We start from the raw sequence: 23,724 nt of genomic DNA, 5'->3' as shown, positions 1-23,724 counted from the left end.
AAGACTTACTACATATTACTTTGAGTTACTTTGAGCAGTTAAAAGGACAAAGCTCTCCAAGGGGATCTATTAACACAGATTTCTTTTTGGAATGGTATTCTATTACTTAAACCTATTTCAGCAAAGCAATATACAAGTGAACTATTGGTTGGGTAGCACAAAGAACATCATGAAATAGAACTGAATAAAATCTGTTACGATAAAAACTGCTAAATGAAATACTGTATTTTTTTACTTTATTTTTTCAATTTAGTTATCCAGGATTTGCCTCCCTAATTCATGGAATGAAACTGCCCAACAGTTACTTACCTTCGAGGATGATTGGCATCAAACAAAGTGTTATCATCATCCTCATCATCTTGTTCTAAAGGCGTCAACTCCATGTTTTCTATGTTAGTGTCCAAAACTCCGTATCTCCTGGTCTTTCGGTTTCTTCTTCTCATCCTATTAAACGGAACATATTGATCAATAAAAATTATTTGAATATGGCATTGATGATCCTTACTTTATATTTATTTATAAACTACAAAATAATCCCTCGGTTGCTGACATCAGAGGCACTCAGTATCAGAATGACTGCATTTCAGAAATGTAAACAATTTACTATCTAGGGTTATTTATGAAACAAAATCTATCCTACTTGTCTTGTACCACTTTTTCTGTCTGACCTGTTCTCTTCTCTAGCAGCTTATGGTATGGACAGATAAATCCTTAAGGTACCATATACTTATGAAAGCCTTCTATTCCAGCCTTTTCCCTACCTTCCTCATGCCTTCTTACTATTGTGCAAGATTTGGTACTTTCTGCCCCACTAAGAAACCTATTATGTATATGCATGTTCAAATTCTGCACGAAGTAGCTTACAAACCCGGCTGCACGTCAGAATCACCCTGGGTATGTTAAAAAGCTTCATACTTAGTCCTTATTTCCACATAATTAGTTCAGAGTTTCCAAAGAAAAGGAACTAAGCATCAATATTTTGTTGAAGTTCTACAAGTTATTCCAATGTGCTGAAAACCACGATCAGTGGTTCCTGAAGTGTGGTTTCCTGGATCAGCAGAATCACTATCAACCAATAATTTTTTAGAAATGCAAATCCTCATGCCCACTCAGACCTAGTAAATGACAAACTTTGACCTTGAGGCCCACAAACTCATGTTTTAACACACACTTCTCATCAGTAAGATGCATGCTAAAGTTTCAGAACCACTGCTCTAGAGAACTCAAATAACTTGATTTTTTTCCTTCAAAGTGTTCACCTCAATCTGCATTTACATTTGCTTATGTAATGGTTATTTGAGTGTTCATCTGCCTCTCTCCCACCAAGTTCCATGAGGGCAATTATGCATGTCTTGTTCACCACTCTATTACTACTCTGTAGCAGTGTCTGATTCAGATGTTCTTTAAATATTCATTCAGGGTCTGAGTGATATCATATTCTAGCTCAGTGCTCCAAATCCTACCCTATAATTAGTGCCTAAGTTACCTCCAATGAAATAACCTCAAATCCACACACAAGAAAACATGTTTTACACAAATATCTATGGGAGATTAAGAACAAAATAGAGGATATTTCAGTAAGTGACAACATGAAAATTTACTTAAATGTATGTTTCTGGGTCACTTTATTTGATGTAACAGTGTGATAACAAATACCATGACTACCGGGCCAACTCTGAAGAGCTATCTATACAAGTTTCTGCAAATGTGACTATGGGAATCCCCTGGGAGAAAAACTGTCCCACACATACATACACGTAATACACAGATATACACAAACATTTGCTCAAGAGATATTTGAATTTTATTAAGCATCAGGCATTGTGCTAGCTTCTGAGTGTGAAGCACCTGGTCTCAATGGTGAAAATTTAGAAAATTATACTAAGCCTGGATAAAACCCAAGAAAAGCTTCCACCTGCCACTGCCTATAGATCTATCTATATGTCTACCCAAAGGTGATGGGACAGGAAACAAGAGGTTTAAGTACAGTATTTAAAACTACAAATGTAACCAGAGTTACATAAGAGTTAATACTAATGTTAAGACTTAAAAAAAGGCAATAAGAAGTATAAGCCAGTCTTTATATAGTGAGAACTTAAATGTTTAGGTTGCTATATTAACAAGGACATATATGTGTGCATGTTTGTATGTATGTGTGTGTGCGCACATTGACACACACACCCTATGTAGATCAAAAATCTAAACTTTTTCTGCAAAACATCAAATATAAATATTGTAGACTTACAGATCACATATGGCTTCTTGCCACACATAGTCACCTTAATTTTTTGTTGTTAGTTTAGTTCTTCATAATCCTTCAAAAATGTAAAAAAAAAAAATTCTTGGTTCATAGGTCTTAAAAAAATAGGTCAGTGAACCAGATCTGGCTGATGGGTCACAGTGTACCAACCTGTGATTTTATGTAAAAATTTTATGTAAAATTTTATGTAAAATGTAATTTTACGTAAAAATGTATGAGGCCACAGAAAATAAACACAACAGAATTACTTCTGAAATGGGGCGCCTGGGTGGCTCAGTGGGTTAAAGCCTCTGCCTTCAGCTCAGGTCATGATCTCAGGGTCCTGGGATCGAGCCCCACATCAGGGTCTCTGCTCAGAAGGGAGCCTGCTTCCTCCCTCTCTCTGCCTGCCTCTCTGCCTACTTGTGATCTCTGTCAAATAAATAAATAAAATCTTAAAAAAAAAAAAAAAGAATTACTTCTGAAAGTAATTCACAGAAAAACTAAGAAAAATACTGACCCAGGAAGAAGGAATAAAAAGGTCTGGGGAATTACAGTTCATTATTAGTCCTTTTGAGCCACATAACTGAATAACATCTTCAAGCATTCCTTTGGTTTAAAAAAGTTAATACACAAGAGTGAGTAAAGCCACTTGGCAGTCTAAGTTAGGATATCCAGAGTTAGAATTTCTCCTCTTCCCTTTTGCCAGGTTTCCACTCAAGTTTCTACACCATATATGGCTTTTCAAACATTCTCTCATTTTCAGTAAACAAAGAAGAAATTAATGTCATGTGACTTATTTTCAGAAAAAACAAGATCCTTCCAGGTCATATATCCCAAGTAGTCAATCTGTCAATATCCTAGTCATTGCCAGTCACAGGATACTCTGGCAAGGCTTAAAAAAGAGAAGGATACAAATATAGACCTTAAGGACTGTTGCAATTTTATCTCAGCTGACATTCTTCTTCACTCCCAAGGTCTTCATCCTCTCTTGAATGAATTCCCAATCTTTCAATGAGTGGCTAATCTGGCAAGCAATGCTGTTTTCTCTATCTTTGTATAGTGTAAACGTTTGACTGTATCGGTTTGAGCACTTTGTTATTCTAGCTTGCACTCCCCTTTAATCATTCATATAAAATAGTATCTTCTAAACATAAAGAGCTTCCTAAGTTCTTTAAAAACAAGAACCCATTTCATATACACAGAAAGTAGACTGTTAGGCACCAAGTAAGTGGGGGAATGCAGTTCAATTTAAATGAAGTCAGCATTTTAGTAAATGTTACTAATTCATACAAGAATAAGTCAAGTAAAAAAAAAACAACAAGGGGCACCTGGGTGGCTCAGTGGGTTAAGGCCTCTGCCTTCGGCTCAGGTCATGGTCCTGGTGTCCTGGGATCGAGCCCCACATCGGGCTCTGTGCTCTGCAGGAAGCCTGCTTCCACCTCTCTCTATCTGTCTGCTTCTCTGCCTACTTGTGATCTCTGTCTGTCAAATAAATAAATAAAATCTTTGAAAAAAAAAAAAAAACAACTGTATATTGTTAAATAGAATTTAAAGTTGAAATGCAATTTCTAAAAAAAAAAAAAAGTTCCCTAAATCCAAAGATCTAAGCACTGATGGCTACACGATTGTGACAGCAACTTGAGTATAAAAACATCACATATATACATATGCAGTGATTTTTCTCAGGGAGGGTCAAAAACATCTGTAAAGCTTCAAAATTACTGAGCTGATTCAATGAACTATCTACTTAAAATAATAAATATTAAACATAAAATACAAACATAAAATAAAACTATACTGAAATTTTAAGTAAAAAGACTACTCTTTTTTTAATATTCAGTGTGCCTTGTTTTTTTATACAAAGGTATAAGAGGGCTTTTAAAATTCACACAATTTTAACAGCTATAGTTCTTTTCTCACAAATGAATGCTTTCAGTAAGTTCATGACAGACAATCTTGTCTATGTGTGTTGACAATTATACACATATAATTATAGATATGACACTTTTCTCTTAGACATAGTAAATGCATACTGCAGTATGGGAACAAATTTTATTGACTCTTAACAAAAAAGTAGGGACTTTATAAATGTGTAGAGGAAAATATGGAAGATTAAAAGGGCAAAAGAAAATAACTAATAGGGTTGATTATACTGAGTGATATTCACTCATCACATGGCATGCACAGGTAAATGATCTTGATCAGATCCATTGCAAATAATCACGTTATCATTCAAATAGCTCTCTAATATAGTTGTAGATTCCTCAATGTTCCATTATGCTCAGGTTGGTAAGAATTATTTCTGTTTAAATAGCATGTAAAAGCTACAGTACAAAAATAAAACTGAACTGCTAAAGTAAGCTTGATAAAATTTTATGTAAAAATGTATGAGGCCACATAAAATAAACACAACAGAATAAAACTCCATTTCATTTTACTACTCTATGAAAGAGAGAAAACTGATCAATAGAACTTGCTGTGCCCATCTGGTTTTATTCTTTTTCCTTTCTTTTAAATGAAAGCCTATAGGGTATTAAGTATGGAAAGATTTAAGTAATACTCCTTAATTTCCTTAACTCCTTAATTTCTACAGCACATTCAAAACTAAACTGAGGAATATATTATTTACTGGGTATTTTATATACATACATTCTCCTATCTGAGAGGCATAATGATAAAGCAGAATAATTCTTAATAACTAAAAGTATAACTACTGATAAAAAAGTTTTGTCTTAGCTATTTATGGGAAAACAATAAAATATTGATCAAGAATGATTTTGAAACAATTACTTTGCCATTATAACATAATACAAATAAAAATTAGTGAGCCACAATTTTAGTTGTCTACGATTTATCAAGAAATCCAACTCAACTGAATACGTATATATAAAATACTTTAATCTGATACCTCTCTCATCTTCATTCCCCATTGCCAAAACCCAATCCATCAGTTGTCATTTCAAGTTCTTCAAGAAGCAGAAACCAGTAAGAAATAAGATTATGTTATGGGCTGAACTATTCAAATTCATATGCTGAAATCCCAACCCCTAGCTCCTCAGACTATGACTTTATTTCAAGATAAAGTCTTAACAGTCAATCAAGATAATATAAAGTCATCAGAATGGGTTCTAATCCAGCATGATGTTGGGGAAAAAAAAGGAAAAGAAGAAAGTTTTCAGACAGACACACATATAGAACGAATACCAAGTGGAGAAGAAGATGGCCATCTTCATGCCAAGGAGAGAAATTTGAACAGAACTTTCTGTTTATTAGTCTGCTCAGGCTGCCATAACAAAATGCCATAAAATTGATTGCTTAAACAACAGAAAGGTATTTGTCAATATATTGGAGGTTAGAAAGTCTAAGATCAAGGTACCAGGTTTCATTCTGAGGCTTCTCTTGGCTTGTAGGCAGCTGCCATTTCACATGTGCTCACTTGACCTCTTCTTTGTGTGTGTAGGGAGAGAGCTCTGGTATCTCTTCCTTTTCTTATAAGATGCATCAGCCCTACTGAATGAGGGCACTGCCCTTATGGCCTCATGTGACTTTTATCATTTCTTGTAAGTCCTGTCTTTAAATACAGTCACATATGAACGTGGTAGGACATAAACATTCAGTCCAGAACATTCCCTCACAGTATTCAGAAGGAACCAAGCCTGCCAATATCTTGATTTCAGTTATCTAGCCTCTAAAACTGCGAAGTAAAAAATTTTTGTTGTTTGAGTCACCAGTTACAGCAGGAAACCCTGGCAAACTGATAGATCATAGGGGATTTATTAGCAGGAAGGTCTCCAAATATAGAGGGAGGGAAAGGAGAAGAGGAGATCCTATGAAGGTTAATGCAGGCCTAAGGCCTGTGAAAGAGTGGAAAGAAAGAATGGTTGGGTAGGAAGAGCAATAGACTACAATGCGGTTCTGAGAAAGTTTTGACCAGCCAATGGGATGTCCTTAGGCAAAGAAAGATTACCCATTAGAGGAAGGAGTCCTCTGTTAATCAGGATGGCCAGGTTTGGCCACTCTCAGTCACTGGCCGGAAAAGGCCTAAGAATTATGGCCCTGGCATGGATACAATTATGGATCCACAGCTGTGACAGCTGGAGGCTGTCAGTCAACTATGTTTCCTGCAGCAGGGTCTCTTAAAAGGGAAGTCTGATCAGTATATCTCCGGGGCTGTCACAATCACAAAGTCCTATTGATTGTACTTCCTGAGAATCATTCAAATTCACTTCAAGTATTCATCACTGCTATTATCAATCACCTGGACTTGATACAGCTTAATACCTGTGTACCTCTATCTGCTCTGGTCACCCACTAACCTCCCCTCCATCCTCTAAAATCTCCAATGGTTTCCTATTGTTCAGGAGTAACAATTGTGTAATACGGCCTATAAAGTTCAACATAGGATGGCTCATACTTACCTTGCTAGCCTCACCTTGCTGTTTACTCTATATTCTGCTTCACCTTCTGCACTCCAGCCACAAAGACTTCTAACTTGTGTTCCCTTATAATGGCCATGTGTTCTCTGTCATTGGCCTCATACTTTTCCCCACACACCATGCAATTGCCGTGTAAATTCCTATTCACCTTTCAGCTCCAGCTTCCTTAGAGAAGTTTCCCTAATCCACCTGGCTAGGTTACAAATAAACACCTAATATTGGTTTCCATAGCACCCCTGTACATCTCCTTCAAAGTACTTATTAATGATACACTTGCATACTTTTTTGTGTAACCTATTTGTCTTTCCTACTAGACTTAGTTTCATGGGAGCAGGTGTTTTTGCTCACCACTATACTCCCAGTACACAGGGAATGGCATAAAGCAGATGCCTACTATCTATTAAATGAACTAACTAAAATATATGGATTGACAATATATATTGTGTTTTCTATGTATAACAACAAAACCTACAATTTTTATGTTAATATCACCCCTGGGATAAGAGAAGGATGAAAAGAACATCATCTCCAAAAATACACCACAGCAAAACCTATAGGAGCTAGCCAATTTTTTTTAAATTTTTTAAAATTTAAATTCAATTAGCCAACACATCACTAGCTTCAGATGTAGTGTTCCACAATTCATCACAATTTTTAAATCATAATATGGATAACATCCTTCTGGCTCAGGACAGAAAAAAAAAGGACTAGAATAATTAAACATATTAAACATGCACTCACTCCAGGACTTCTCAGATACTCATTTAGTATGTTTAAGTCAAGCCTAGGTGATTCTCATATCCAAATTAGAACCAACTATATTCAACCTGCATCCTGTTCTGAGTAGTTTCATTTTTATCTTTTGCGTATACAATTACCATGTTGTAAAATGTAGTTATACTTCATTTACACTCTAAATAATTGAAGTTTATCCATTCAAAAGCCAAAGGGACCTTTTTTTGGCCTTCTTTTAAATTCTCGGCATTTGAATGTAACTATATGCAATGCTAAAGATATCACTGCCTTACCATACAGGATAAATGAGTTAATTCTACTCCTTTTGATGTCTCAAGATTATTATGGCTTTTCCACTTTGACGTAAAACAGTAATGCTCTCAGGAGCTGTTGATCCCATGTTGAAATTCTCAGGCTACTGTGCTTTTTTAAAATTCCTTTGGCTTGTTTTCATAATTATTCTTCGGTCCTCTCTACTGGCCCATCAGCTAACAAGCTCTGTCACTATCATGACCTTGACTAAGTGCAGCACTAAAAAGAAGACTGTCCCAACAAGGTATCCTGCCACTGTTCATCTCCAGTAAATGTTCATTGCTAACACCCAAAACTTTGGAAAAAAAAAAAAATCAAATGCATGTTCATTTATGTTTAGGAATACTACAATGTTGTTTTCTCTGATAGATCCCTCTTCTCATCCAGTTCCCTATAATTCAGTACATAACAATCAATTCCTGTGTTTAGACTTGTCTTCTATTTGATGGTATACTGGTAGACAGCCACAGGTGAAGTAAATCCTAAATAAGTATTATATAACTTAGCTAGGAAGTGTCCTGTAGGAGAGTGCAGAGCACATAACCCCCTTGTTCACCTCTCACCTTGGTTTTTTTCATGGATTTCCTAGTATTATTTTCAGGTACTAAAGCTTAGGATATAAGGCTTGATAATTCTTCTGACCTACACTTCTAATAATTCAGCATGGAATTATTTCCCAACCACCTTTATTTACTTTTTTATTTTTCAGATTTTATTTATTTATTTGACAGAGAGAAAGAGGGAGAGAGAGCACAAGCAGGAGTATAGGTAGGCAGAGGGAGAGGGAGAAGCAGGCTCCCTGCTGAGCAGGGAGCCTGACGTGGGGCTCGATCCCAGGACTCTGGGATCATGACCTGAGCCAAAGGAAGATGCTTAACCAACTGAGCCACCCAGGCACCCCTACCAACCAACTTTAAATTCCTATTTACAAATCAGCATTTCCAAAGTTCATTCTACCTCACCTCCTACTCTATGATCAACCATTGCTCACAGGAGATTTCTCGTACAATCTCCCCATATCCCACCTTATCTCTAACCATGTCAGACCTACGTCTACATATAAAACACTACATACACAGAGTATGTGAAGAGGTGTCCAAAAAATACAGCAAAACCCCCGAACTATATTACAAATGCTACTCTAGACATATGAAATTACTAATAATGTTAATTTTTACCTGGTGTGCTCATATGTCAGGCACTAAGACAAGCAGCTTACAAGCATTACCTGATACAATCCTCACAACCATCCTATAAAAACCTTCATTTTAACATAGAAAGGCAGGGCTTAGAAAAAACATTAAACTTGAAATAGTAAATGGTAGAGCTAGGATTCAACACAGACACTTGACTCCTAAGTCTGGGATCTTAAACATCAAGCAAAACTGTCTTCCTAATGAATCGAAATAATTTTAACTGAGGTCACGAAATCAGCTACCAAAACAGTCTTCTGATCCCCAATACAACGATCTTACGTTACACCAAAATGAATACATTATTTTAGTGAACTGCAGTTTCTGGTTCATTCTTTCATAGTAAAAAGTAGTAACCTGCAGTTACTTGCGTTAACGAGTGCATTTATGTTCTGATTAACCATCTCTAAGTTTTGATCACAGCAGCAGAATATGCTTTTTGTTTATCTGAAAGGAAACCGTATTCTGTTTTATCAGTATGGTGATTTTGTTTAGAGAGCCACTGGGCCCAGCCCTAAGAGATACATAATGATCGTAAGAATTGGTGTAAACCAATCATGAAAATATAATTTTCCTTTTGCCAGTCATTGTCTAGGGCTGAACAGAAAAAGCAGTCTACACAAATGAGACAGAATGGTATGACCCTAGCAGTGCGGTTTCTGGGAAAGATTTTTCTCCCTGATTAAAAAAAAAAAAGAACATAGGAAGAGAAGGCCTCTTTTCAGGGCCCCTTCTTCTTTCCTGTTTGAGACACTACTTTGTGGAAACAAACTCTTTAAAACTGAGGTAGCCATCTTATAGAGGGAAAGGATGGAAAAAAAAAAATAATTCTTGATAATCTTACAAAATCACTGAACCAACTCTGAGCCTGCCCATATTCATAAGTAAATAACAACAACAAATTATGTCCTACGTTAAAGTCACTTTTAATGGGAGATTGCATTACTTATAGGTAAAAACTTCCTAACTGATCAGGACACTTAGCATTTTAGCTTCTCTGAGTTAGGTTGCCAAACTTTCACCACTCAAATATGTATTTGCTTCTAACTTTCTTCTTTTTAAGAATCTTCTAGGCAGGTTTTATTACCAATCCCCCCATTCTGAATAATCACTTTTTTTTTCTTTGCAGTTTTCAATAAAATAATACAGTGCCACAAAAAAAGTCCACTAAAACTTTTCAGTTTCATTCTACACTTTTCTTTTCAGTAACCCAGTAGTCTCATCTCCATCTAGATCATAACCTTTTCATTTTTTTCTCTCCTCAGAGATTCAGCAGCCCAAATTCATGAACACAACTGTTTTTAAACTGGACTCTTTGAAGTCCTAGGTGTTTCAGTCAAAGTGTAGCTGATCTCTACCACTAAAAAAGATAAGACTTCAACATTAGAACAATGCACAAAGCCTCCCATCATGGGACCTGTCATGTCCGCTAGCCCTAGCCTCTCTAAGAAAAATTACTTTGCCTACAAGCTCTTTTGAATGGCTAACAGCAGTTAATGGTGTGTTCTACAGTGCAGAACCCCCTACTCTCAACCCACAACTAACATGACCCTCTGATAGGCACTTTTTCTAAGGTTTGTCAGTCTCTAGATTGGATGATGACGGATGATGTGGCCTAGTCTACAAAGATAAGCCAATTAGAATATATACCATAGGAAATCAATGTAGAAGAAAACACATGCACATAGGTGCAAACAAGAACATGAGACAATTTGAAGCTGTGATGGAGAGTAGCTCATGGAGAGGCTGCAAGGCATACATAGTAAAGGAAATAACGGGTCACAGTAGCCCTAAATTACTAAATTACTTAACTTTTATTAAGAAAGTAAAAACTAGAAGCCACTCCCTCTTACTTTCCAGCTCTTCATACAGTTTAGGCTCCTTTCTAGGCTAAACCAGTCAAGAGCTCTTGTACATTCTTTAGTCTCTTTTGCCAAGCTCTGACAACTGTGGAGGGCTTAGGCTGAAATGGTAAAATCCTAAAATCAAGGTCAGCTGAACTGCTGACAACCCAAGCCTGCAGCTGAATTTTCTAAAGGAGAAATAAACTTTTACTGTATTAAGCCACTGAGACTGAGATAGTTTATTGCCTCAGCATAACCTATATTGTCCTGATTAAAATATTCAGATTCTCACATCCATTCCAATGTCTATAAAATCATCTACCTCAGAGGTGAGAATAGAGTAACATGTTTTAAAAAAAAAACTTTATAAAAGTTCTGTATAAGCCCATATAAATTAAAGGTGTGTGTCTATTATGCCTAATAAAAAGAAAAAGTGTATACATAATAACATAAGGTTATAAATATTCAGAATGTAGTATGTTGCTAACATGAATTGACATTTACAGACTTGGGTAATAAAAGAAGGTTAAAACTATCACATTAACTAGAGGAATATAAGCCTACGTGGGATAGTACACATGAACACATCTGTATGTAAATTAACTAGTACAGGAAGTTTATTTTTTATCTTTTCAATCTTTTGTCATATTACTGAGAAAATCAGTGAATAAAGAAAATTACAATATCAACTAGAGACAAACCAAGGTATATTTTAATATTTTTTACTTTAGAAAAACAACACAATTTGGCTACAAAGAAGGAATAACATTATGTGCCAACCAAAATCTCCTAAGAAGACTCTGTATCTTCATGTTATTCTGAGAATTGTCAAGTCTCTGCCTACTTTTTATTACAGGAAAAAAAAATTGTATTAAAGAAAATAACAGTAAAGATCTCTGAGAAATGACTAGGAAAACCCTAGATGATTTCTTAAGAAAATGACTTTAAGATTCCAAATTTATGACTGAAGTATTTTTCATGCTATTTTATATCATACTGAGCAATGTAACTTATCAAGATACCTTTTAACCCAATTTTAGCTTTTTATTTTATTTCTCATGCTTGAGAAAAGACAGAGCATAAGTAATTTTAAAAATATAGATTTGAGAGTTTCTTTACCAAAAATAAAATTAAAGGCAAATGTTGTAATATAAAAGATAGATACAAACATGGGCAATGGAGATCATGATAAAACAACTCAAACTTTGAAGAGGTATTCAAGATATTTAACTATTTAACAACTAGATATTTAGCTATTTAACAACTGCAAGACATAAAAATCAACTAATCAAGACGGATACTGGCTTTAACAACTGGCCCAAGTATACTAGTGAAGTGTGCTTATATATACCATCTGAATATTAGTACTAAAGTTTCAAAACTCACATTTGTTGATTATTTCACTTTCAGGAAAACTCTGTAGTAACTAACCAGAGGCATCTCAATCAAGTTTCCCCTGTTTGTCCCAAATCCAACCTTTTTAGTTACCAGCAAATGCATCTCCCAGTTACTACAATTCATCCCGATGACTGCAGTTATCTTAGATAACCATAATGCATATTATCTTGGGTAAATATATGCATCATATTTATGTATTTTAAACACTCCCAGTTGATGTTTCTGGAGAACCACAGATCATGAGTCCACAGCTCTTCAAATATAGAAAGTATGTGAAGTAAATTAAAATAACTGGATTATTACAGAGTTGATGTTAATACCCATTGCAACAACTACCTCACATTTCTGATCTTCACTTCCATGCTTTGCTTTAGTTTTTCCATACATTCTTCCTATTTCCTTCAGCTATTTATTTAGGAAACATTTGAATAACTATTTTAGAAAAAGGTCTAAGGAATAAATAGTGTACAGAGGGCAGACAAGTGAACCAACTATTACAGTTTACTGGAAATACTGCCATTATACTGGTGCTATGCCTGAGTATTTGTGTACCTCCAAAACTCATGTTGAAACCTAACCCCCAAGGTAATTGCATTAGGAGGATGGGTCTTTGGGAGGTGATTAGGTCATGAAAGTGGAGTCCTCATAAATGGGATTAGTGCCCTTATAAAAGCAGCCCCAGAAAGTCCCCCAGCCTTTCCACCACATGTGGTTACAGCTGGAAGCACTGTTTATGAATCAAAAAGTAAGCTGTCACCAGTCACTATATCCGTCAGTATCATGATGATGGACTTTTTGACCCAAGAACTGTGAGAAGAAAATGTCTATTGTTTATAAGCCATCTAGTCTGTGGTACTTTTGTTATAGCACCCTGAATGGACCAAGACAACAAAGTCTTCTGGGACCACAGAGGTTTTTTGATATAGCTGATGTTTTATTTTTACCTTCAAAGACATCTAGGATTTGATAAACACATGTAAACTCTCTGTTTGAAAAATGCACTTCCATAAAAATATAGCACACTTGAGACTAGAACAAAATAAACATGGAAAATTATGAAAAAAAGTTAGACTGAGGAGGACCTTAAATGTTAGGCTACGTAATATGAACTTCATCCCATCAGATGCCATAGAATAACACTTCCCAATAGAACTTTCTGTGATAATGGAAATATTCTATACTATGCAGTCCAATATGATAGACAGCCAGGAGACTCATGTGTTTAGAGAGCTCTTAAAATGTTGCTAGTGCATCTAACAAGCTGAATTCAATTTTAATGTACTGGAGTTTTTAAAAGGTCACATGTAGCTAGTTGACTACCATACTGTACAGCCATAAAGCACAAGTGTAAGCATGATCAGATTTACATTTCAGAAGGAAGACTAGCTATTTAGTTGAAAGGGAGACAGGCTTCGGGGTGAAGAAATAACTTAGGATGGTAACAGAGTAGCCAAATGATGTGATCCTAAAGGAATATGGTATCAACAGAGCTAGCCAAGTGGTAACTGTGGTCAAGAACTATTTACAAAATGAAACTGTATTTTCATTTTCGTTTCACATCCATTGAGTGGATGCAAAGAGTAAACAAAAGGGAGACTTGGGGTGGCTCAGGATTCCAGTTCAAGAAACCAGGTATATGGTGATACCATTTACCTTTACAGAACAGTGCAGGGAAAGTTTGGGGACAAAAATGATGGTTTCATTTGAACTTTATGAGTTTGAATCATATTTCCAGTAAAAGTTGGCTGGACATAAGTGATGGAAACTAAGAAAGGAATCAATAGCTTAGAGGTGGTTATTAAAGAAGTGAATTTTGGATGGAACACTCAGAACACATGGGCAGTCAAGCTGCAGGGTTAAGGAAAGCACCCAGAGAATACCCAAATATAGAAGAGGTGAAAGTCATTCTCCTCCACAAACATTTAATAAATATTTGTCTTCTAGAAACAGGGCAGAGGCTTTTAGGGACCAAAGATGAGTAAGATGCAGATTCCGTTCTCCAGGAGGTCAGAGGTATAAAAAAAAACGCTAGTAATAGGAAGAAGGGTCTGTGGAGAAAGAAGTTCATGGATAACATGGAGAATAAATACTGGAAGAGTTAAGAAAATCAGAAGCTGAAAGAAATGATAAAATATCAAATGCTACAGGAAAGATAAGAAAGTGTCCATTAAACTGATGTGATAAAGTTATTAACTATCTCCTGCTAGGGCACTTTCAGAACAGCAGAAGTGGAGGGCAGCCTGGGTGGCTCAGTCGGTTAAGCGTCTACCTTTGGCTCAGGTCATGACCCCAGGGTCCTGCGATCAAGCCCAGCACTGTTTCTTCCTTTCCCTTTGTTCCTATCCACACCACTCAAGCTCTCTCCCTCTCACTTTCTCTCTCAAATTAAAAAAAAAAAAAAGACTTAGAATAGTAGAAGTAGAAACCAGACTGTAGCAACCAGAGAAGCAAATGAAAGGATATCTCTGCAATGGAAGATAACTCTCCCCTCTCACCCATGTTATTCCTACTACATAGGATTCTTTTAGATTCCTTCTTTCCATGTCTTCTCAAGGACCTTCCTTTCCTTTAATTTCAATATTTCTTTTTCTATTGGCTCTTTTCCTACTACCAACATTTGAATATACTTCAATATTATATTCTTAAATGTACATCACCCCCCTCCTATTCAATACTTCTCCCTGACAGCATAGCCAAAATTGTTAAGAGTGACTAAAACATATCCAAAGAGAAAAGGCCGACTGAAAAGTAGATTCAGTTATAGAGAAAGTTTTTAGATCATTCATGTTGATTAGGAATAAAGATTCCAGGCTTCTAGACAAATTTAATAGTTTTTGCTGTATTAACTGACTGTCCAAATAGCTTTGTCCAGCCTCCCCCAACTAGCTTAACTTCTTGCAACTGTATTGCTCAAAGTTCAGTTTCTTATCACAAAAAGTAGTGATACTCTTCCACTAGATGTTAAGCTCCTTGAGGAAAAAATACAACCTCTTAGTTATCCTTTAAGTTCCCATACCCAGGCTGTTATGTCACTCAAACTTATATGATACCCTGAACAGTTAATTAAGTGACATAATAGTCATGCAAACTTATCATGAAATAATTTGACTGAATTTAAAGGTAGCCAACATAGTAACGTCTCCAACCACTTCTTAGCATAGTCCACATTCAGCATGTTACAAACATTCTCCCAACAACTGCACCATAAATGCAAAATGATTTACTGATGTGACAAAACAAAAAACCCCTTAGCCCTTGGTTGTCCAAAGTGGACAGAGACAGAGGATAAATACTATCAAACACTCACCCCACATGGATATCAATTTCTAAGTGTGGCATGACATGAAAAAGTTGGGAAGGGTTGCTCTGGGCCCAATATCCCCAATAAATTAACCCCCTTACTTTTATCTCCTAAAACTGTATACTTGATGAACACTGCTTAAATAGAGAAAGTCCTATAATCACATGTAGAAAAACAGAGTGGAGAGACAAGCTTTAAAAGCACTTTAAAAGATTATTCCAGGACAAAAGAGACAAGACCAGTGGAAGAGATCAAAAAATAGTAATGAAAAAAAAATAATAATAGTCATTATCGCTACTAAAATTCATTGAGCAGTTACTATGTGCCAAGAACTGTGCTAAATACTTTGTATAGATTCTTGAAACAATCCTTTCTGATAAATCCTATCGTTTTCTCTATTTTACAAAACCTGGGCTGAACCTTAGATCTGCCATTTAATTCACATGAGGATATACAGCATTTACACTCTCATGTAAAGCTACGATTAGAACTCAGGGAATCTGCTCATCAGGCTACACTGAAATGGGATCAGAACAGCATAATGAAAGAGAGGTCAAGGCAGCAAAAATAACTCAAGAATTAAATGATAAGTAACAAATGCAGCCAAACTGTTCAGAATAATGACTCCTCTGGTAGAATAAAGAACACTTGGTTGTTTGACAGTGATTAGTGACTACCAACTGAGGGTCAAATTGCAGTACACTTTTTAGCCAGTCATAGGAACTTGTACTTTAAACTGCTGTATTAAAAAATATATATATATATTTAGCAAGATGGGTATGAATAATTTATATCCCTCCTTGAAACCTGGAGCAAAGGTGGATCAGGGAGGTAAACATCTCTTGTTTTTGGTAACTGTGTATTCTTTTCCTGCTTACATTCATACTCCTTTATTGGTAGTATCTGTACCACAATAAACACAGTCTGGTAAGGTAATAATTAGGATTGCAAGCATCTCTGCCAAGAGGTAAGTAAAATTTATTTCTCCTTCCATGGAATTTAATTCCTGAACTGAGAGACAAAAAGACTGAAAACCACTGTACATCTATATAGTGGAAACTTCTGTTTTGGTTTCTTACCTCCTAAACTGCTGTAGTTCCTACCTATTACCAAAACCTAATTCTTCAGTTACTCTTTGACTTTTTGGGATTAAAAAAATCCCCCTTAGTTTAAGTTATCTAGGACTGTTTCATGTGTTTAGCCAAAATAGTGAGTGATACAAGCAGTAACCTAATCCTTTAATGTTAATTAGAAGGAAGTAGGAAAGGAAAAGTACACAGGAAATGGATGAGGGACGTTATTTCTTTTGAAAAACCTAGTAACTATTTTCCCTACCTAAATATTTATTTTCTCTGTCTGGTCAAACCTGCTTCATTTACTAGATATCTAGGTACAAACATTGTGCTTAGTCCTGGGTAAAAAATAAGTAAATAGCCTCTGTCCTCATAGGGTTTCTATGCATCTTCTCCAACCACTTCATTTCACAATGATTCTGCTTATAGCACTGATGCATAATCACCGTGACCTTTTGGCACTTCACCACAAAGCCACATAAGCATTTCATAATATTTTAAGAGTATGACTAAATGGTTAAGGAAGGTAAGTTGCATCTGTACAAAGAATATCAATTCTTTAAGAATGTTGTTAAATATATTTCCAAGCTCTGAGTCTCTATATAAAACATTCAATATATCTTACTTTGCTAAACAAATGATGGCAATCTAGGACAATTTATACTTGTTGAGAAAAATCCACTTTCCAAGGATGTATTAACACACAGAATGTAAGTTCCAAGAAGGCAAAGGTTTTTCTCCTCTCGAGCACCGCTGGTTCTTACCACAGGGCCCACCACTAGCACACTGTAATCACTCAAGCGCATTTACTGAATAAATGGCAGTGAGTAAATACATAAATGTTAAGTAGTCAAAGTATTCCCTGTTTTTGCCTAAAGTGAGTGATTTCTATTGATGTCTTATGATTTTATAAGTAGTGCTGAAACCATATGTCCTCTGGGAGTATAAGAAAATAAATTCTGTAATGGAGATTCTTATTAAGCAACCAGATGGAAAAGATATCATTACCAATCCCACATTCCTAATTCAATAATGAATTGCTCCAGGAGGAACTGAGGTAGAAATATGTATGATCAGATTAATAGAAGTTGCCGTGAAATATCACTACTCCCTGACTGTGTCTAGCAAATTAAGAAAGCCTCTGACGGAGGAAAGGGAAGTAGGGGTTGAGGTAGAACGCTAAATTATTTCGGGTTGGCAGAGATACACTATCAATAAATGCTAAGGTTAACTCACTTTTTAAAAAATAAAATTTGGGTTTTTTTAATACTCACAAAAAGCATTGTTTTAAATAGAAAGGTACTGTGCATATAATATTCACTTGATTTTTGTCTGAAAATAAGCTAGTCATCCTTATGTGCAGTATCACTTTAAATTGGTGACTTTAAGTAATCACAGAAAGCAGTATAGTAAATAGGCATGTTAAAAAAATTCAGATAGGGCTGGATTTCAATGCAGTTCTGCCAGGGCCTATTTTGTTGACTTGGACAAATTATTTAACCTCAATTTCTTTACCTTTACAGGAATACTTGTAATACTTGAATACTTTACAAGAATAGTATTATTTGTTTTGAAGGTTTTTGGCGGGTATTAAAATGGAAAATGCCCATGAAGTACGTGGCATTGTATCTGGTACATAAAAAACTAACAAATGTTAGATAGCATGATGATAAGTAAAATTTCAAAAATAATGTTTCAGTTACAAAGGAAGGTTCTTTTAAAGAAAACTAGTTTAGTGTCTTAGCTTATAGGTACAGGAACCATTAAAATTAAATTAGTATTGGGTATTTGTCAACATTAAGTACAACATTAAGTATTAATAGGACCTGACTTTTTTTTACTTTTCCAGAGATCCTGCACATTCTTTATTATCCATTTGATTGTGTGATTAGTGTCTCTCTGCTCCTCTAGTCTGTAAGTGTCATGGAGGCAGAAACATCTATTTCGCTCACATTGGATCCCCAATGCCCAGTTCTGAGCAGCTGAATAAATACTTACTGCCTGAATGAAGGCTAGTGTACTAAATTTCATGCTCATCTCATGGTATAAAATAGACTCCCCCTCCCCATTTCACATCAAGAGATGTTAAACTAGAAAGGTTAAGTGACTTGCTGAAATCAGAGAGGAGAAAAGTGTCGGGACTGGAATCTAAGTCTTGGTCTCCTAATACACCATACTGAATACAGTATTGAAAAGCATCACTGCCACAGCATGAAAAAATAACTAATTCCTTGTTTTTAAGGCAAGACCATTCTTCACAAAGTTATACCAAAATTGCTTTTAAAATATTTAAAAATCAAATATCTGCTAAAAAAATAATAACCCTGTCATTTTTTTCTTGCTTTATTGATTTTACTGTGAGAAGAATGTCTTACAGGGAGGAAGGAAATCTAAGTATTATTAATTGAGATCTTCATTCCTCTTTGTTCTATCAATAAGAAGCAATTACCATTAAATTTCCAAATCCTTACCACCTACCTATAACAATATTTAAAAAAAGAATACTCATTCATTAGACAACTACTTATTCAGTGCCTATCATATGTTGTACATAAGGTTCAGCACTTAGGATATAGTACTGAATAAGACAGAGAAGGAGTCTTTTCTCATAGAGACTATTTTAATCTTAGGAAGCCTACTCTTTTCCTTATATATATTTTTCAATTTCTGAGACAATCTAGTTGTTTTTTGGAATATTTTCAGCTTCAAAATGAATTATTATTATCTCCAGTCACATATTCATTATAATTGAATTAGATTAAAACAAAACAACTTATAAGTTTCATGGAGTTCAAGTATTTTACAAATAAAATATTCTCAGTGTTACTACCCAAGAGTTAGGGAAATGATTTTTGCCCATTCTTTCTCCCCGGCACAAATAAACCAACGCTGGCAAGCTGTTAGATGTACTTTCAAAGTGGGGAGCCAAAATGGGCATTCACCAAAATAAATAGTTTTCATCCCATAATCTTGGAGCAAATATATGAATTCTGAACACTGCCCAAACACTGTTAGCATCAATCAAGCCTGGAACATCAGGTAGCCTCTGAGGTAACTCCCTCAGCTCTTTTCTTGGTTGAATTCTTCAAATAGTGATGTCTTGGCTCTACGTCAGCTCTTCAGAAAGACAGTAACCATCTAAGCCACTTAAATAATGACCTTATTATAGATTTTCAACCCTAAATTTAGTACTTGAACTAAATGTTCATATATCAGATAATGGTTCAGAACGAATAAATGAATATATTAGATGCTGGTTAAACTGATCATGTGCATTTTTTCTTAGCCAAAGTTCAGAATTTGGCTATTAACATGCAATATGTTAGTGTGTCATCTAATGGAATCATACTGAAGACTGTACCCTTCCAAGCTTTACAGAAATGAAGACAGAAAATCAATGGCAATAAACATTTATATGTAAGATTATAAACTAGGTAGAAGCAAAATGAAAAGATAAGAATCATCCCAAAAAAAGTTATCAGACCCATAATTTACAAGTATAAGAAACATAATATTCAGGGAACTATGGATCTTTAAAGGAACTATAGATACAGCATTAAGTAACAGTGAAAAAAATAATGTCTCCTTCAATTTTCTTCTAATCTTTGTATCAAGAAGAAAGTCTCATATCGTGGCTATGTCTTTAACACTTTATGAACATGTTCTTTATGTCTTTAACACTTTATGAACATGAACATGTTTTGCTGGCTTTGTGAACCAATAGTATCTAGCTTAAATAATACTCTTTACACCAGTGGTTCTCAAATGTTTTGGTCTTAGGATTTCTTTACACTCTTAAAAATTATTCCAAACTCCAGAGAACTTATTTTGTATGTGGATTACACATATCAATAGTTAATATATTAAACCTAAGAAACTTTATAATATTTATCATTTAAAATAATAAATCCATTACATGTTAACATAACTTTTTACAAAAAATATACTTGTCAAAAAGAAGACTGAAAAAGGTGAAAAATGGCACTGATAGAGACTTTCTCAAATTCCTTTAATATCTGGCTTAAACCAATAAAACTAGATAGAAGAAGGAAAACAGCCAGGTGTTCATATTTTTTCCCGCATTTGATCATTTGCAATATGTTATTTGGTCAAAATATATAAAATCCAGGTTCACATACATATGAACCCGGGAAAGGGAGACTTTAATAGTCTTCTCAAATACTAGTGTTTATTTTTTTTAATACTACACCAAAACTCCACAAGAGGTGAAAACTACTTCAACAGTGCTCCCTCAGCTCTTTTCCTGGTTGAATTCTTCAAATAGTGATGTCTTGGCTCTATGTCAGCTCTTCAGAAAGATAGTAACCATCTAAGCCACTTAAATAATAACCTTATTATAGATTTTCAACCCTATAATCTTATTATAGATTTCTTCCAAGTCAATCTTACTACATGAAATATTTAAGTATAATTGATGTCATAAAACAATTTTACTTCAGTAATAAAAAATGTATCAAATGAAGGCGACTGATAACAGTAATAAATGTCATTAATTTGATTATATAACTCCTTTTCTGCTTTATATGGCATTAAGTAAAATAATAAGTGGCAATCAATCATCTACTTGTATTCATAACCTAGTACTTAAACAACATAATGACCTGGTCTACTTAATCCAAAGGCTGAGCGTATGTCAGACCTAGACTTCTTGTTAAGGGGGAAAAAGGACGGAAAAACATTCAAAAACATTGGAATTTATCATCATAGATATTAGACCTCGCGGCACCTGCATGGCTCAGTCGTTAAGCATCTATCTGCCTTCAGCTCAGGTTATGATCTCAGGGTCCTGGGATCAAGCCCTGCATCAGGCTCCCTGCTCAGGAGGGAAGCCTGCTGCTTCTCCCTCTCCCACTCCTCCTTGCTTGTGTTTCCTCTCTTGCTGTGTCTCTGTGTCAAATAAATAAATAAAGTCTTAAAAAAAAAAAAAAAAGATTATCAGACAACATGGGACAACAGATAAATCACTTTATTCCTCTGAGTCATTTTCCTCACAGGTAAGGTGAAAGGTGTCATTTAAGTCATCATATATGTTCCAAATCTGAAATTTAAAGAATTCCATAATCAAGCATTCTGTAGTAAGAACAGGCTCAAAATGATTAATTTTGTAAATTTAAACTTTTGAATGACTTAGAACTATTATTTATAGATGAATTCATTTTATAAAGCCTTTTTGGTAAGTGAAATATCAAATTTATCCATTTACAAATTCAAAATTTTGTATATTTGAAGTCATATATTTAGTTTTGTTAGGTATTAAATATTTGCTCCAATATTAAAATTGAATATGTTTGTCATTCTTTTGCTGTATAGGTTTCCCATTTCATCATGCAATTGTTAACATTTTGCACTGAAATTCTTCGTGCCATGCAAAATGAGTGCTAAATGTTTCCGATTAATGGGGTACAGGCTTAGACTGAACCACAGGAAGTTGTTACTTTTTCCAGGTCAAAAACAGTGGAAGGTAGTAAACTTTATATATTATAATCTAATTACTTACATGGCAGATTAAAGACCAATATGAGAAAATGCTCATAAGGAATAACTTTTCCTATAAGTTTTATAAAATTTTATAAATTAAAAAATTTTTTTTAATTTTATAAACTTAAAATTTTTTAAATTTTTAATTTTACAAAATTTTATAAAATATTCTCAAGGCCTTTCTGCAGTACTATTAATAAATAATGCTAATTTTCTAATAAGTGAGAGTATTTTACAGAGAACTCTAGGTCTCACAGGTGCTATTAATAGGAATCCTATCCTTAGGAGGCTTGCATTCTGATAAGCAAAATGACAAAGTACACAACAATATATAGAGTAGAAAGAGAAAAGTAGTAGAAGATAGTGTGGTCAATACAAGATTGCTTTGTCTTCAAGGAAACGGTGCCCTTTGAGCCAGGTAAAGAGATTTGGAGGTGAGGTATAAATTTATAATTTATAAATGAAAGAAACTACTTGGTGGTTTAACTTCTTCCATTGGTACCACAGGCTTTTAAAGACAAATATCACAATCGCACTCAGGCAGGCATCCCTGATAATGCGGGCAAGCAAGTGCAACGCCAGGTCACAGAAATCTGCCTTGCTAGGTCACCAGGGAGCCCATCTCAGGTCTGCAAGGGAAGCTCACAGAGGCTTTGCCTCACCTGACTGTTCTGACGACGAAGTACACCAGCACGGCGCCGCTCACCACCATCAACACGGTCAGGGCCCGTTGGGTCATAGGCTTGTCGCCGGGGTTGGGGCTCACAGCAAGGCTCCCACCCACTGAGTCTTCTTCCCCCGCCTTCCCTCCGGAGTCGTCTGCTGAAAGCCCCGCCCGGGGACTACTGCCATTGCCGCCCTCAGCGCCCCGCGGCCCTGCGGCTTCTGCCGGAACGCGGCCGGGAGACTGGGCCGCGGTGGGGCCTTGGGGAAGGGGTGGCGGGGTCCGCTGCCCGCGGTCCGGAGCGGCCTCGGCCGCCTTCAGCAGCAAAGCCAAAGGCCCTCCCAATCCTGGCAGCAATAGCAGCAGCAGGAGGGCGAAGGCCAAGAAGTGGCTGAGACAGGAGCTGCAGTGCCGGACCTTCATCGTCCCCCCGACCGCCCTCTCACCACGCGGGAGCCGCCGGGCCCGCCGCCCTGGCTCCAGGAGGAACCATGGGCGCAGTGGAAAACGAAGAAGTGACCAAATCCTGAACTGATGCCCGGCCCTGGCAGGTGGCAGGGGCAGCAACAGCGACAGCGGCAGCGACAGCTGCCCGGACAACCGGAAGTTCGTACATCTCGGCTGCCGGTGATACTACGGACGCTTTAGGTTGCTAACAAGTAAGGGCTGGCGCGTTCAATGACGTCAGGCGCGTACTGTCTTCTGCGCAAGCGCCCTGCCAGAAGGCTCTGATAAGCCCTGCGGTTTTGTCAGAAGTAGGAAAGTAAACAAAAGAAGGTGGTGTAAAATGAACAGCAGCTCTCTTTAGGGAACCGTGAGAGAGCGGAAGTTCATAATTGAGTTCCTTGGTGCAAAGCTGCAGAAACACAGCTAAACATTGGTCAAGACGGGCTTGACTTTACCTCAGCTCAGGTACAAATTATGGACCTCTTTCTGCCTCTAAGACCCTGACCTCCCTTAGAGCATTTACTTTAGAAACTCGTGATTGTAAATTCATTCTCTGCCCTTCTGAAATAGAAATCCTTTT

General features: G+C 36.1%; 1 protein-coding gene across 1 annotated transcript; it reads right to left on the bottom strand.

The window, feature by feature from the left end:
- Positions 1-305: 305 nt before the first annotated feature.
- On the bottom strand, positions 306-23,312 carry LOC111148383 (family with sequence similarity 174 member A). The gene is made up of 2 exons (XM_022504891.1): positions 22,696-23,312; positions 306-444 (listed from the first exon to the last, which is right to left on the bottom strand). Exons 1-2 carry the CDS (start codon positions 23,118-23,120, stop codon positions 306-308), a joined length of 564 nt encoding a protein of 187 aa, XP_022360599.1. The 5' UTR covers positions 23,121-23,312.
- Between the last annotated feature and the right edge of the window lie 412 nt (positions 23,313-23,724).

This window comes from Enhydra lutris, unplaced genomic scaffold (genome assembly GCF_002288905.1).
Source record: "Enhydra lutris kenyoni isolate GAN:26980312 unplaced genomic scaffold, ASM228890v2 scaffoldscaffold19, whole genome shotgun sequence".
In the NCBI taxonomy this organism is placed as follows: domain Eukaryota; kingdom Metazoa; phylum Chordata; class Mammalia; order Carnivora; family Mustelidae; genus Enhydra; species Enhydra lutris.
The sequence above is the reverse complement of the archived record's forward strand: the minus strand, read 5'-3'. Positions and strand labels throughout refer to the sequence as shown.

Coding starts and splice junctions, on each gene's coding strand:
- LOC111148383 (XM_022504891.1), bottom strand. CDS start 23,120: ATGAAGGTCCGGCACTGCAGCTCCTGTCTCAGCCACTTCTTGGCCTTC. Junction 445..22,695: donor TTCGTCGTCAGAACAGTCAG/GTGAGGCAAAGC, acceptor TCCGTTTAATAG/GATGAGAAGAAGAAACCGAA.